Raw genomic sequence first — 16,060 nt, 5'->3', positions numbered from 1 at the left:
ACTCGAGTTTCGGAAGAAATCTGTCCATATTATTGATTATGAAACAGCCCTCCAGGAAAGTCAGTTTTCTGGTTTTGGTCCAGTATCTCGTTCTTGTTGTTCTATCCATTTCTCGAGTTTCAGTACAAGTGTGCAAACATTATTGAGTTTGAAACGGACATCGTGAAAGTTGGTGTTTGGTTTTGGTTTAGGTTGAACAACTGTTTTCTTGTTTAGGTAGCTTGATGGCTTGATTGAAAGGTTTTTGGTCTCTCTTTCTTCTGCTACCCTTATTGCCATGATGAAAAGAATCTAAAATTATGTGGTTTTAAGTTTTAAAAAAAAGGAGAAGTTTAAGGATTTTTCTTTTAAAGAAGTTTTCTTAGTATTAAAACTAATTAAAGTTTTATTATCATTTTTACATAAAAAGTTAAGAGTTTTTATGTTTTTTTTAAACAAATAAATAAATATCCTCATTTATAATTCCTTTTCTTGCCATAATCTAGGAGGATTCTTGTCTTTGTTGGTGGGCCCATCCTTAATATCTTCTCACTTGTGTTCACCCTACATGGAGATTTTAACTAATATCTAATAATTTATGCTTATTGCTCTTTCAAATACTTCTTTTTATTTCAATTTATTCAGGTTTATGAGTAATCTTACACTATTGCCTTACTTATTTAATGATTTGATTTTACTCTGTTCTATTGATCTATCTGTACATGGTGCAGTTTTATGCTTTTATAGTATCTCTTTATGCTCATAGTAGCATTTCATGGTTTAATACCATTCTTTTATTAAATATATTTTTTTTAAGTTGCATCGGGAGCCAATTTTTCAAGGTTAACTATGGTGGACCCGACAGTTTTAAACTGACTCATATTTGCCTTATCTGGCCCGTGGAGTATCCCTCCAACCTATAATTGGTGTGCAATTACTTCAGTGGAGTTTCCCTCCATTTTTTCCACTTTGTTCCTCAATGTGAGGATGATATTTTATGGGGATTTCCCATTTCAATCTCTTTGTCTCCTTGGTGTATGCTCCTAGTTGTGATTTATTCATGGTATGACTTCCTACATCTTGCTCATTTTTTAGTGTATAGGTGACGAGGCCACCATATCTTGGAGCACTCCAATATTGGAGATTTTATTTGAGAAGTTTTTTTGACCCATGCTGATTTTTTTCCTCGTGGCAATGATGTTACTTGTCCATGATGAATTTCTTATTTGAAGGCAATATGTTGTTACTCCTCATAAACCCTTCCTTTGGTCCACATCGGCAATAATTCTTAGAAAAACTGTAACTTGAATTATTTTGTGCTTGAGGCACATGTTCTACTTATTTATTATTGTCTCTCTTATATTTCTTTGATAAATATACAATGTGATAATGTTCTGCATACTTTATTGCCTAGATCGTGGGTCATGTAGGTTATGGAGTCCTGACCCATTCACTTGTAGTGGGATGACTCATTAATGGACTGTCTATATCTATGTGATTAATGCAATGTTGATGTAGGTTTCATTAGTTGGCCTTGTCTATGGTCATTTGTGCATCAGTATGTTCCTTTCATGAGAGATTTATTGCATCTATTATGATCATTTTGAGCTTACAACTTATTTTTAGATATCATGTTAACTCCATTACATGTTGGTGAACATATTTATTTATTCTAATCTCTCTTTATTCCTCCTTGATTAAATTATTATAACTTCATTTTTTTCTACTAACTTGTCCATTCAATGTAATTCTACTTGTGGATAGTTGTCTTGTCTTTTGCTTTTTTTTAGGTGATCCATCAAGGAACCTTCTCGATTTTTCACATAAGAAGATGTGTCTATGCTTCCACTTGATCAAATTCAAAGGACTCATGTACTTCTCTTGGATTTTAAAATGTACCATATGGCTTGAAGACAATCAAATTACTTCGTATTGAAGATTAAGTTACAGATTTTTGTAAATTATGGGTTTAATACCCCTTGATATAATTACCCCAAGTAGAGATTAAAGACGGGTGTTAGAAGTTGTAAGCTTTCCTTGGTGTGTTTATAAACCAAGGTTAGAACTCCTTTCTTTATTGTTATAATATATTAGGATATAAGCCAAGGTTTCCTAATATATTTCTTTTTTGTCCTTTTTCCACTACATCTTATTTTTTCATCTAGTGGAATATGTGAGGAAAAATATTTATTGTAATTTGTAATTTAGATTATTCCTCCTTAAGAGGAATCTCACACTTGGCCTCACAAACTTATGAATGGTGGCATTCATAGACATGGGTGTTACATTCTAACTCCTCTCTCTAATCTCTATTTAAGAGATGACCCTCCTCTCTCATTTCTAATGAGGTTTCTTCTTCTTCTTAATTATTGTATGAGCAATTGCTCTCTCTCTCTCTCTCTCTCTCTCTCTCTCTCTCTCTCTCTCTCTCTCTCTCTCTCTCTCTCTCTCTCTTCTTAGGCTTTCCATGCCTCATTCATAATGTCACGAGGGGTTTTCTTTGCTTTCCCCTTTCCAAATATCTTGTCTCATGGTGTTGGATCTTGACGCTTTCTCTCTCCTATCTTATGGTAATATCTTTTCATGCATTAACTCACTTAGATTCTTTCCTAATTTTTGGTTATTTCCATATTTCTTTTTCCATTTCTAACAAGATGGGTTCAACGTTGTTTTTAGATTCGATCTTGTAAGATTTTAAATATTTATAGAAGTGTTGCATTCTATGAACTATCATCATCATGTTGAAGAGTAGTAGATAGATTTTAGATCAACTAATTATATAGTATGGGTCATGTGAACTATTATCATGATGTTAAATAAAAGTAGATGAGATTTATATCAATTATAGCTCCTACAAACTATTATTAAGATTTTCAACAAAAGTAGAATAATTTTTAATCAACTAATTATATGCTATAGGTCCTATGAACTATTATTGTACTATTAAATAAAAGTAGATGGATTTGAGATTAGCTAATTATACTATTATAGGTTTTATCAACTACTATCATGATATTAAATAGTAGTAGAATAATTTAGATAAGCTCATTATACATCATGAAGCAATTTAAATCTAATACTTTAAAGAAACTCTTTAATACAAATAGGAGTTGTTTTCTTAAGAAATAGAAAATTGATTTGAAACCAATCCATTATATAGTTTATCAAACATCCAAGTTTAGATAAATAAACATAGATACACATGTACAATTAATTTATATATTTATAATGCATGATACATTAATTTTTATTAATGAGTAGTAATCTTTTTAATAGATAGCTCATTTTTAATATATAAAATTTTAGATCATACTATTTTTCATGTTATATTGATTGATCAATATTATTGTATTGTTGTTATGCATCTTTTGAGAATAGACTTATGGGAAAATAATTTTTTATTGCTTGATAATAAAAGAAAGTTTAAAATTATAGGTATCATTTAGTTATGTATTTTTAAAGAAGAAAATTTATGAAAAAATAATTCTTAAAAACTTTGTTAGAATAGAAACTACATGGTCTCTACCTTGTCTTTTGATGTATGTAAGAAGTAGGTCCTAGGCCTTGATATAATCTCTAACATTTTGTTCAAATTTTCTCAAATTTATAAATTTCAACCTTATATTAAAATAGATTAGAAAAGTTCAATTAGATCTATCAACTAAGTCTGAAAGATTAATACACATTTAAATGAAATGATGCATCAGGAAATTTAAATTTTACATTTAAGAATGTCTATTAATTTTTATAAATTTTATTCTACTTATAAATCTCAATTTTAACGTCTATCAAAATATGAAGAAAATTTTAAAAAAAATTCATGAAATGTTATCTATTTTCTCCTTAATATTTGAAGTTAGGTTTAACTATTAAATTTTTAAACCAAATATTAGAACATTATATAAACAATATTAAGAAGATATAAATTTTTTGTTAAAAGAAATTAAATGCGTAGAATTATGTCAATAAGAAAGAATCAAACAAATCTTCTTCTCTTTCAAATACCAATTTATTGCTATATATGCATAGCTTAATTCTTGTCATTTTGATACTGACCATTTTTTATCCTTACATTATAGATATCAGAAAAAAATTAACTATGGAAGCTCAACAAAATAATTCTAAGAACACTATCACAAGCCCACTTCTTCCAAATGACTTGGTGCAATCAAGCCATATTGTTCAAACTTATTTGGATAGATTGGGAACAATCATTTCTGAGTCTTGTAAAAAAATTACAAATGAAATTCATAATGCGAGCTTTCATGTTCGAGGTGTCCAAGATTCTCAACTCTTGCAGATGGGACAATATACAAAGGAAATTCATGAAGCATGGAAGAAATCATTTGGGTTCTTTGAATTTATGAAAGACATCTGCTATGATGAAGAGCACATGCATGGCGAAAATAACCTTTTCCTCACTGATGAATTCCACATGTTTTTGCATCACTATAATGAAATCTAGGAGTGATATTATTTGACATTATCAATTTTTTTAATTAATTTGTCTGTTCGACTTATCAATTTTGATGAACGTATGTTATTTTTCCTTGTCTTAAATAAATTTAGTATTATACATACAAGACTATTTGGTATTTAGTATATTTGTAGATCTTATCTACACAAAAAAGTTCCTCCTATATGTATTTGTGAATTGTTAAACTATTAATTAGAAATGAATAAATATCTATCTTATCTAAAGTGCAATGCCACTAAATTAATGTGATATTTTAAACCAATTTTATAAAAAATAATTTACTAAATCTAATATTTTTTTAATGTTTGGTTACAAATTTATTTCATAGAAATGACTCAATCAAGTATGAATTTCCAATCGGATCAAGAAAGAAGACAATACCAAATGGAGCAACAAAGAGCATACCAGAGAGAATACCAGAGAGAGTATTGTAGACGATGACAAGAACACATGACACAAGCTGAAAGAGAAGAAGAAAGAAGAAGGAAAAATGAAGTCCGACGACTAAATTATGCTAGAAGAAGGGCAGGATTGCTAACAAAAGAATTGGAATTACAAAATAGGGATAGAATTACTCGTCAACGAACATCCGATGAAGTATCTCATTTTGAAACACAAGGGAGACATGAAGTTGATTTTGAATCAAGTGAGAGGTACAATCAAGCATTACCTGTATTTGTGGAAATGAGTCACCAAAATGAAAATTCAAGAACAACAGAGCGTGTTCCTGAAACACCTCATCCTACAAGCCAAAATAGGATAAATTTAGGTGGAAAAGGCAACAGAGAAAATATACAAAACCCAACTGTATTTCTTAAGGATAATTTCTATAGATCCCAAATGCAGTTTCGACAACAACTGGATAGCTTGAAAATGCCACAGATGTGTTATATTTGTCAGGAATGCTATCTACGAATGAAAGTGGTCCGTACATTAGAAGGTCCAATATGCAATAGATGTTGACAAGAAAAGGGAAACAATTGTGTTCTTCAAGGCTGTGATCAATCGGCCGCCTTCCGCAGGCAATTTCTAGTGTAACCGCCCCAAAGCTGTACACATCAGCTTCTGGACTGGGTTTACCTATTATGTAGCACTCTCGGGCAACATACCCCCGCGTGCCCGCCACCATGGTCATATGGGAAGACTCCTGGTCATGTTCCATCAGTCTTGCCAAACCAAAATCACCTAACTTGGCATTGAAATCAGAATCCAACATTACGTTGCTTGCCTTCACGTCTCGATGAACGACACGCTGGTCCCACTCTTCGTGGAGATAAACAAGAGCAGAGGCAATGTCACAGGCGATACCATATCTTCGGCTCCAATCCAGCGTATCCTCCTTTTCCCCAAAAATGTGTTTATCCAGACTCTCATTTGGCAAGTACTCGTAGACCAGAGGTAACTCTCCCTTTTTGTGGCACCATCCTAAAAGTCGCACAAGATTACGGTGTCTCAACCTGCTAATTGTTTGAACTTCGAAGAAATACTCCTTTCTTCCTTGTCTCGATCCTTGAGCTATTCTTTTCATAGGCAGCGCGTCCCCGGTGCCGGACAGGATTCCTTTGTAAACGCTGTCGAAGCTGCCTTGTCCAAGCCTTTCTTTCTCGCAGAAATTTCCTGTCGCGGCACTGAGCTCGGCGTAGGAAAAGCTTCAAGGGCCATGAGAACAGCATTCGTCCAGCTCTAAATCGCTCTCTTCCCTAGCCTTACCTTCTCTTCCCCTTTTTCTGAAATACTCCCACCAGCGAACAACTATGAAGCCACATAGGACCACAACAACGAAGAACACGCATATCAAATAAACTTTCATAGAAAATCTGTTTGCATTGCCATTTCTAAGCAATTCACCAGGCGGTCCGACTTCCCACGAATATTCAGAAGTAAAATTCCAAACTTTTATGGTGTGTGTCTTTGTGTACTCTCCAGTGGCATCCGAGAAGCCAATCTTGATGTACTCTGGTAGACAGTTGCTCAGATCTATTGTGTGGTTAAATAGAGGGATTTTGGGTTTAGAAAAATTATACCAGAGAAAGAAGTGCAGAACCTTTTCTACACCATCATAATCCTCCCAGGCCTCCCATGTCGCGTTTGTGAGATTTTGGTGTGTAGAGCGATTGAATAGACTGGATGTATTCAGGGGAAAAATGAACTTCGAGAAAATGCTATTGACGTCGATCCCAACATGATTGTCATCAGGATCCCAATCGTTATTGTATGTATCAAACTCCACAGCAACCATCTGATAAGATGATTGTTTAAAGCTTTCCTCATTAAACAAGCCAAGAAATCCACCATAAGCGTCCTCCGGTGGTTCTGTTTGAATGGTGCCATGAAGAGCGCAAGTCCATCTCCACGATTATCGTATATTTTGTTGTTCAGATCAATATTGAATTTAAAGTAACTTGAAAAATTGGCCAAAGCTCCAATAGACCTATTCCATAGCAGAATATGGTCAGTATAATACACCTAGCCGGAACTGTTCTTAAGGTTCCCTAATGCTTCATTTCGTGTAAGCTGCAGGGCTCCTTGATTACTCTCTTGATATGTGGCATCATTTTTCCTTTCTATACCTGTTAGAGGAGGGAAGCTAAAAGTAACGTTTCCTGCATGCCATGATAATAGGAAAAGAGAAACATAGGTTAAGAAAAGGAAGGCCCATGTAGGGTAAGTGAATTTAGCCATCCTAATATGTGATTTAGAGGGTCTCTGAGGGTAATTTGTTAGCAATTATATTTTTTAGTGCCTTTCATAGGAAGAAGGCTATTGCAATTGTTCAGCCGATTCCATTTCGAGATAGGAACGAACACATAGGCCTCTCTCTTCATTATTATCTTACATGATTAGGACCTTCCAATTCGTTAGTCGGGATGGACCTTCGACGGCCTGTAGGTTTCCCATCTCTCCTTAAGGAATGATGGTCTCCCATGTAATGAGAAGCTCCATGGTGAAAATTGAATTATTCTATTTAAATAGAAATATATGAGAAAAGAATAGACTCACTGAAAGAAATGTTGGAAGATTAAGGACTCATTGGTTTTTCCTATATTCTAAAAAAAAATTAAGTGGAAAGAAAATTTAAACTTATTTGCATAAGAAATGATGGCAAGTCAAGGTCCTCACTAAATGATCTACACAAAGTTTACTTATTTGTTTAGTAAATAATAATAATAATTGTTTGCAATTTTTTATAATTATATGTTTTACAATTTTTAAAATTTATTTAAATAAATAATTTGTTCTCGAGAAATATATTAGTATAAAATTATGATTTAGTTAAATTAATATTCAAAATATTTTAGCAAGAATAAAAAATGTAGTAGTAGATGGGTTCAACGTTGTTTTTAGATTTGATATTGTAAGATTTTAAATCTTTATATAAGAGTTGCATTCTATGAACTATCATCATAATGTTGAAGAGTAGTAGATAGATTTTAGATCAACTAATTATATAGTATGGGTCATGTGAACTATTATCATGATGTTAAATAAAAGTAGATGAGATTTATATCAATTATAGCTCCTACAAACTATTATTAAGATTTTCAACAAAAGTAGAGTAATTTTTAATCAACTAATTATATGCTATAGGTCCTATGAACTATTATTGTACTATTAAATAAAAGTAGATGGATTTGAGATTAGCTAATTATACTATTATAGGTTTTATCAACTACTATCATGATATTAAATAGTAGTAGAATTGTTAGTGTAGTTTTTTATTTTTTCTATTTTGCTAGGTTTTTCCTACACTTTTAATAATCTCGCTTAGGTTAATAAAGCATGTCTTATTAGGTGAATGGTTGTGAGGTGTCACCTTCCTACATGTGAGCATCCATTAGCTATCTTGGGAAGATACTTTGCTATCTTTAGTCCGATAGATGGTTGCTCCTCATTGGTTGGTGTTGCCACCTCCTCCCTCTTCTTAGCCTATATAAGCATGCTACCTGGCTTGTATTTGTATCGATTGTTTTTGCATCCTCTTAATGCTATTTTGCTTCCAGCATTTGCATTACTCTCTTGGAGACTAACTCTATGATGCTATTTTGATTTTGTATCATTTGCATTCATATTTTAGATATTTACTCTTTGCACTAGTTTTCTGGGTTATTAATCTTTTCAGATTCTAACATGGTATCAGAGCTTTTCTATGTGTAAGAGTAGATTTTAGTTTCCTTATTTGAGAGATTCGGGGGGGGCAAATAAACTTTATTGTAGTTTTTTGAAAAATGAAGTATGCTCTTCTCTTGCATCTTTGGATGATCCTGAGAATCAGAAAATTTTTGACAAAAAACTCTTTTTGGGTTTTGTTCGCAGCCCCGAAAAACCATCTGGGTATCTTTTAGATTTTGCATGCAAGCTGTATATTTTTCAGAATCAAGCATGCAAAGCTACAGCCATACCCCTCTCCGTTGGCAGTCACAGATTTGAATGCAATTTTTCTTCAAATCAGGGGATCAGCAAATTTTCGAAGCACTTTGGGCCCGAACAGACATCACGATTGGATCCGGAAGGCTGTTTGCAGTCAGGATTCATATAAAACTTGTCATTTTTGGAGACAGAGCTCCGCGAGGCAAAAAAAATTTTTGGTTGCAGGGCTTCCGTATGGATCGTACAGACGATTTTCGGCATCAAAAATTTAAATTTTCGGGCGCCGCCGCCGCGGCACCGCGGGGCCACAGCCACGCCACCGCGAGGCCGCCACCCACGCGCAGCCCGCAGTGGCCGCAGCAGGCAGCGCCGCCCGAGCTTAGCCGCGGCCCGGCCGCCTTCGGTCCTCCGCCCTCCATCGGCGGCTCCTCCTCGTCCGTTGCCCTACGGCCACCTCTGCCGGTAGCTCCGCCGCCCCGGCAGCCTCCACTCAGCCCGACAGCTCTGCAGCCGCGTCAGCCATTGCAGCCACTGCGGGGGTGACAGGTGGCATGGGCACCACGTGGCACACTGCCACGTGGACCCGCCACGTCACCACTGCCCCGTCATCCGTACTACCATGTGGCGATGCCACGTGACACTCTTTTTTGCGGCCACGGCTGTCTAGCCGTCAAATTTAATGCCCTAAATTGCTGACGTCATCAGCCTTGCTTGCACTCTCCTTCAAATTCTCTTTTGGACCTACCTTCGGTTTTTTGGCCATAACTTTTGCATACGGAGGTATTTTTTCGATCTGAAAGAAGCGCTGGAAAGCTGGTTCCGAGACGGAGATGTTGGTATAGGTGTTTTTTATTTTTGATGCAGTTTGGTTGCCTGTTATGACAGTCAAATCTGGATGTTCTATTTTGCACTCTGGGAGGCGTATCTTGAGCTTCCGATCTCCGATTCTGGACTTCTTTATATCGTTGGAAAGCTCTTTCTGTGCTCTTTCTAGTGATGCTAGTTGTTATTCCAGATTCTATTCCAGACACATCTTATTCAGTCTTTTGCATTTTAGCATTCTGGTGGATATTCTGTTTGTTTCAGGTCCGGAGATCGATTTTGTTGCTTCAGTTGCTTCGTTTTGGGCTTTACCTTCTGTTGTTTCAGCCTTATGTTTTTTTTTATCATTGTTGATATTCACTGTAAGCATCTTTATGCAACGCACTGAGATAAAGTGCCACTCTTGCGATTCAGGATCCTTTTCATCATTGTGATTCATTGTACTCGCACTATTATATAAAGTGCCATGGGGGGGATAGTTGCTTGCCGCTTATAGGCCCTCTTTCTCTAATTCCTCATGCAGTGTCGATGACACATGCCTTTATTTGTGTTTTTACCTCAGTCTCGATGTGTTTGGCTCCTGTGTTGTAGGAGATTTTTGGCCCATCTTTTCAGCTGCCTGTCACCTCACCTACCTTAAGGGGAGGATATATTATTGTTCTATGCTTCTTTGGTTGATGGTTCGTGCCTTCTATTTCCATGGAGGTTCCTTTGGTTGATGGTTCGTGCCTTCTATTTCCATGGAGGTTCCTTTGATTGATGGTTTGTGCCTTCTATTTCCATGGAGGTTCCTTTGGTTGATGGTTCGTGCCTTCTATTTCCATGGGGGTTCTACAGATCAGCATTTTGATAGAGTTTTGCGGTTCTTCATGCTTCAGTGATGCTGTTTCTTCATGATCACTCCTTGTTCCTGTTTTAGGGGACAATTTCCCTAGTGGGAGACTTCTTCAGTTCTTCACTAGGTTCTTACCTCTTTTTGGGGGAGGGTTTTTCCCTTGTGGTTTTCTCTCTTTTCCCACTTTCAGAGGTTGCATCTTCTTGCATTGTACTTGGGTACCTAACATGGCCTCATTGCCGAGACCCATTTCTACATCCACCTAAGCTTCGCTTATGGGGGGGTGTTAGTGTAGTTTTTTATTTTTTCTATTTTGCTAGGTTTTTCCTACACTTTTAATAATCTCGCTTAGGTTAATAAAGCATGTCTTATTAGGTGAATGGTTGTGAGGTGTCACCTTCCTACATGTGAGCATCCATTAGCTATCTTGGGAAGATACTTTGCTATCTTTAGTTCGATAGATGGTTGCTCCTCATTGGTTGGTGTTGCCACCTCCTCCCTCTTCTTAGCCTATATAAGCATGCTACCTGGCTTGTATTTGTATCGATTGTTTTTGCATCCTCTTAATGCTATTTTGCTTCCAGCATTTGCATTACTCTCTTGGAGACTAACTCTATGATGCTATTTTGATTTTGTATCATTTGCATTCATATTTTAGATATTTACTCTTTGCACTAGTTTTCTGGGTTATTAATCTTTTCAGATTCTAACAAGAATAATTTAGATAAGCTCATTATACATCATGAAGCAATTTAAATCTAATACTTTCAGGAAACTCTTTAATAAAAATAGGAGTTCTTTTTTTAAGAAATCAAAAATTGATTTGAAACCAATCCATTATATAGTTTATCAAACATCCAAGTTTAGATAAATAAACATAGATACACATGTACAATTATAATTAATTTATATATTTTTAATGCATGATACATTAATTTTTATTAATGAGTAGTAATCTTTTTAATAGATAGATCATTTTTAATATATAAAATTTTAGATTATACTATTTTTCATGTTATATTGATTGATCAATATTATTGTATTGTTGTTATGCATCTTTTGAGAATAGACTTATGGGCAAATAATTTTTTATTGCTTGATAATAAAAGAAAGTTTAAAATTATAGGTATCATTTAGTTATGTATTTTTAAAGAACAATATTTATGAAAAATAAGTTTTAAAAACTTTGTTACAATAGAAACTACATGGTCTCTACCTTGTCTTGTGATGTATGTAAGAAGTAGGGTCTAGGCCTTGATATAATCTCTAACATTTTGTAAAAATTTTCTCAAATTTATAAATTTCAACCTTATATTAAAATAGATTAGAAAAGTTCAATTAGATCTATCAACTAAGTCTGAAAGATTAATACACATTTAAATGAAATGATGCATCAAGAAATTTAAATTTTATATTTAAGAATGTCTTTTAATTTTTATAAATTTTATTCTACTTATAAATCTCAATTTTAACGTCTATCAAAATATGAAGAAAATAAAAAAAATATATTTCATGAAATGTTATCTATTTTCTCCTTAATATTTGAAGTTAGGTTTTACTATTAAATTTTTACATCAAAGATTAGAACATTATATAAATAATATTAAGAAGATATAAGTTTTTTGTTAAAAGAAATTAAATGCGTAGAATTATGTCAATAAGAAAGAATCAAACAAATCTTCTTCTCTTTCAAATACCAATTTATTGCTATATATGCATAGCTTAATTCTTTTCATTTTGATACTGACCATTTTTTATCCTTACATTATAGATATCAAAAAAAAATTAACTATCGATGCTCAACAAAATAATTCTGAGAACACTATCACAAGCCCACTTCTTCCAAACAACTTGGTGCAATCAAGCCAAATTGTTCAAACTTATTTAGATAGATTGGGAACAATCATTTCTGAGTCTTGTAAAAAAATTCCAGATGAAATTCATAATGCGAGCTTTCATGTTCGAGGTGTCCAAGATTCTCAAATCTTGCAGATGGGACAATATACAAAGGAAATTCATGACGCATGGAAGAAATCATTTGGGTTCTTTGAATTTATGAAAGACATCTTCTATGATAAAGAGCACATGGATGGCAAAAATAACCTTTTCCTCACTGATGAATTCCACATGTTTTTGGATCAGTATAATAAATCTAGGAGTCATATTATTTGACATTATCAATTTTTTTTATTAATTTGTTTGTTCAACTTATCAATTTTGATGAACGTATGTTATTTTTCCTTTTTCTCAAATAAATTTAGTATTATACATACAAGACTATTTGGTATTTAGTATATTTGTAGATCTTATCTAAACAAAAAAGTTCCTCCTATATGTATTTGTGAATTGTTAAACTATTAATTAGAAATGAATAAATATCTATCTTATCTAAAGTGCAATGCCACTAAATTAATGTGATATTTTAAACCAATTTTATAAAAAATAATTTACTAAATCTACTATTTTTTTAATGTTTGGTTACAAATTTATTTCATAGAAATGAATAAATCAAGTATGAATTTCCAATCGGATCAAGAAAGAAGACAATTTCAAATGGAGCAAGAAAGAGCATACGAGAGAGAATACCAGAGAGAGTATCGTAGACGACGACAAGAATAAATGACACAAGCTGAAAGAGAAGAAGAAAGAAGAAGGAAAAATGAAGTCCGACAACTAAATTATGCTAGAAGAAGGGCAGGATTACTAATACAAGAATTGGAATTACAAAATAGGGATAGAATTACTCGTCAATGAACATCTGATGAAGCATCTTATTTTGAAGCACAAGGGAGACATGAAGTTAATTTTGAATCAAGTGAGAGGTACAATCAAGCATTACCTGTATTTGTGGAAATGAGTCACCAGAATGAAAATTCAAGAACAACAGCGTGTGTTCCTGAAACACCTCATCCTACAAGCCAAAATAGGATAAATTTAGGTGGACAAGGCAACAGAGAAAATATACAAAACCCAACTATATTTCTTAAGGATAATTTCTATAGATCCCAAATGTAATTTCGACAACAACTAAAAATGTCACAGATGTGTTATATTTTTCAGGAATGCAATCTACGAATGAAAGTGGTCCGTACATCAGAAGGTCCAGTATGCAATAGATGTTGACAAGAAAAGGGAAACAGTTGTGTTCTTCAAGGCTGTGATCAATCGGCCGCCTTTCGCAGGCAATTTCTAGTGTAACCGCCCCAAATCTGTACACGTCAGCAACATACCCCCTTGTACCCGCCACCATGGTCGTATGGGAAGAATCATGGTCACGTTCCATCAGTCTCCCCAAACCAAAATCACCCAACTTGGCATTGAAATCAGAATCCAACATTACGTTGCTTGCCTTCATGTCTTGATGAACGACACGCTGGCCCCACTCTTCATGGGGATAAACAAGAGCAGAGGCAATGCCACAGGCGATACTATATCTTCGGCTCCAATCAAGCGTATCCTTCTCTTCCCCAAAAATGTGTTTATCCAGACTCCCATTTGGCAAGTACTCGTAGACCAGAAGTAACTCTCCCTTTTCGTGGCACCATCCTAAAAGCCGCACAAGATTACGGTGTCTCAACCTGCTGATTGTTTGAACTTTGGAGACATACTCCTTTCTTCCTTGTCTTGATCCTTGAGCTATTCTTTTCATAGCCAACGCCTCCCCGGTGCTGGGCAGGATTCCTTTGTAAACGCAGCCGAAGCCGCCTTGTCCAAGCTTTTCTTTCTTGCAGAAATTTCCTGTCGCGGCACTGAGATCAGCATAGGAAAAGCTACGGGGACCATGAGAACAGCATTTGTCCAGCTCTGGATCGCTCTCTTCCCTAGCCTTACCTTCTCTTCCCCTTTTTCTGAAATGCTACCACTAGCGAACAACTATGAAGCCACATAGGACCACAACAATGAAGAACACGCATATCAAATAAACTTTCACAGAAAATCTGTTTGCATTGCCATTTCTAAGTAATTCACCAAGAGGTCCGACTTCCCACAAACATTCAGAAGTAAAATTCCAAACTTTTACGGTCTGCGTCTCTGTGTACTCTCCAGTGGCAACCAAGAAGCCAATGTTGATGTACTCTGGTAGACAATTGCTCAGATCTATTGTGTGGTTAAATAGAGGGATTTTGGGTTTAGAAGAATTATACCAGAGAAAGAAGTGCAGAACCTTTTCTACACCGTCATAATCCACCCAGGCATCCCATGTCGCGTTTGTGAGATTTTGGTGTGTATAGCGATTTAATAGACTGGATGTATTATACATACAAGACTATATAAAAGTTCCTCCTATATGTATTTTTGAATTGTTAAACTATTAATTAGAAATGAATAAATATCTATCTTATCTAAAGTGCAATGCCACTAAATTAATGTGATATTTTAAACCAATTTTATAAAAAATAATTTACTAAATCTACTATTTTTTTAATTTTTGGTTGCAAATTTATTTCATAGAAATGAATAAATCAAGTATGAATTTCCAATCAGATCAAGAAAGAAGACAATACCAAATGGAGCAAGAAAGAGCATACTAGAGAGAATACCAGAGAGAGTATCGTAGACAACGATAAGAACAAATGGCACAAGCTAAAAGAGAAGAAGAAAGAAGAAGGAAAAATGAAGTTCGACGATTAAATTATCCTAGAAAAAGGGCAGGATTGCTAATACAAGAATTGGAATTACAAAATAGGGATAGAATTACTCGTCAACGAACATTCAATGAAGTACCTCATTTTGAAACACAAGGGAGACATGAAGTTGATTTTGAGTCAAGTGAGAGGTACAATCAAGCATTACCTATATTTTTGGAAATGAGTCACCAGAATGAAAATTCAAGAACAACAGAGCGTGTTCCTAAAGCACCTCATCCCACAAGCCAAAATAGGATAAATTTAGGTGGACAAGGCAACAGAGAAAATATACAAAACCCAACTGTATTTCTTAAGGATAATTTTTATAGATCCCAAATGTAGTTTCGACAACAACTGGATAGCTTGAAAATGCCACAGATGTGTTATATTTGTCAGGAATGCTATCTACGAATGAAAGTGGTCCATACATTAGAAGGTCCAGTATGCAATAGATGTTGACAAGAAAAGGGAAACAATAGATTTTCAGCTTTAAATAATATGGATCTAGGGCCACAACCTGAGGAGCTTGCGAACTTGACCCAAGTTGAGGAAATGCTAATTGCATGTGTCAGCCCCATACTTCAAGTTACACATGCAACAGGCGGTCAATATAAATATAAAGGGCATAAAATAAGTTTCCCACAAAATATAGAACATGTTTCCAATATATTGCCACACACAATAGATAATTTTCCAATTATTATTGTTAGACGAAGAGATCAATGTGGAACAAACTATAACTTTACTGTGAATAGGGATTGTATCTACAAAGCACTCAAATACAAAGTAGAGCATGATAAATTTTATTCAGATGTCCAAATTAATGAAAATGCTCTCAATGATCTACCTAGAAATGCAGATGAAAATATCTTTGCCAAATTAAAGACAGTCTATATGGAATTTGATTCAAGTGCAAATGAGATTATTTTTGTTGGTCCATTCATGGAGTCA

At 34.6% G+C, this 16,060-nt stretch overlaps 2 protein-coding genes across 2 annotated transcripts; both read right to left on the bottom strand.

The window, feature by feature from the left end:
- Window positions 1-5,270: 5,270 nt before the first annotated feature.
- LOC149558559 (L-type lectin-domain containing receptor kinase IX.2-like) lies at window positions 5,271-7,354 on the bottom strand. The gene is made up of 3 exons (XM_089830922.1): window positions 7,293-7,354; window positions 6,199-6,804; window positions 5,271-6,105 (listed from the first exon to the last, which is right to left on the bottom strand). Exons 1-3 carry the CDS (start codon window positions 7,352-7,354, stop codon window positions 5,271-5,273), a joined length of 1,503 nt encoding a protein of 500 aa, XP_089687048.1.
- A 6,110-nt stretch (window positions 7,355-13,464) lies between these two features.
- LOC149558558 (L-type lectin-domain containing receptor kinase S.4-like) lies at window positions 13,465-14,742 on the bottom strand. Its single transcript, XM_089830921.1, has 2 exons — window positions 14,345-14,742; window positions 13,465-14,251 (listed from the first exon to the last, which is right to left on the bottom strand). The coding sequence occupies exons 1-2, from the start codon at window positions 14,740-14,742 to the stop codon at window positions 13,465-13,467; spliced, it is 1,185 nt and encodes a 394-aa protein (XP_089687047.1).
- Window positions 14,743-16,060: the final 1,318 nt, after the last annotated feature.

This window comes from Cupressus sempervirens, chromosome 5 (assembly GCF_028749045.1).
Source record: "Cupressus sempervirens isolate cs-2001-9-10 chromosome 5, ASM2874904v1, whole genome shotgun sequence".
NCBI lineage: Eukaryota > Viridiplantae > Streptophyta > Pinopsida > Cupressales > Cupressaceae > Cupressus > Cupressus sempervirens.
Note: the sequence above shows the minus strand (reverse complement) of the source record. Positions and strands in the feature narration are given on the sequence as shown.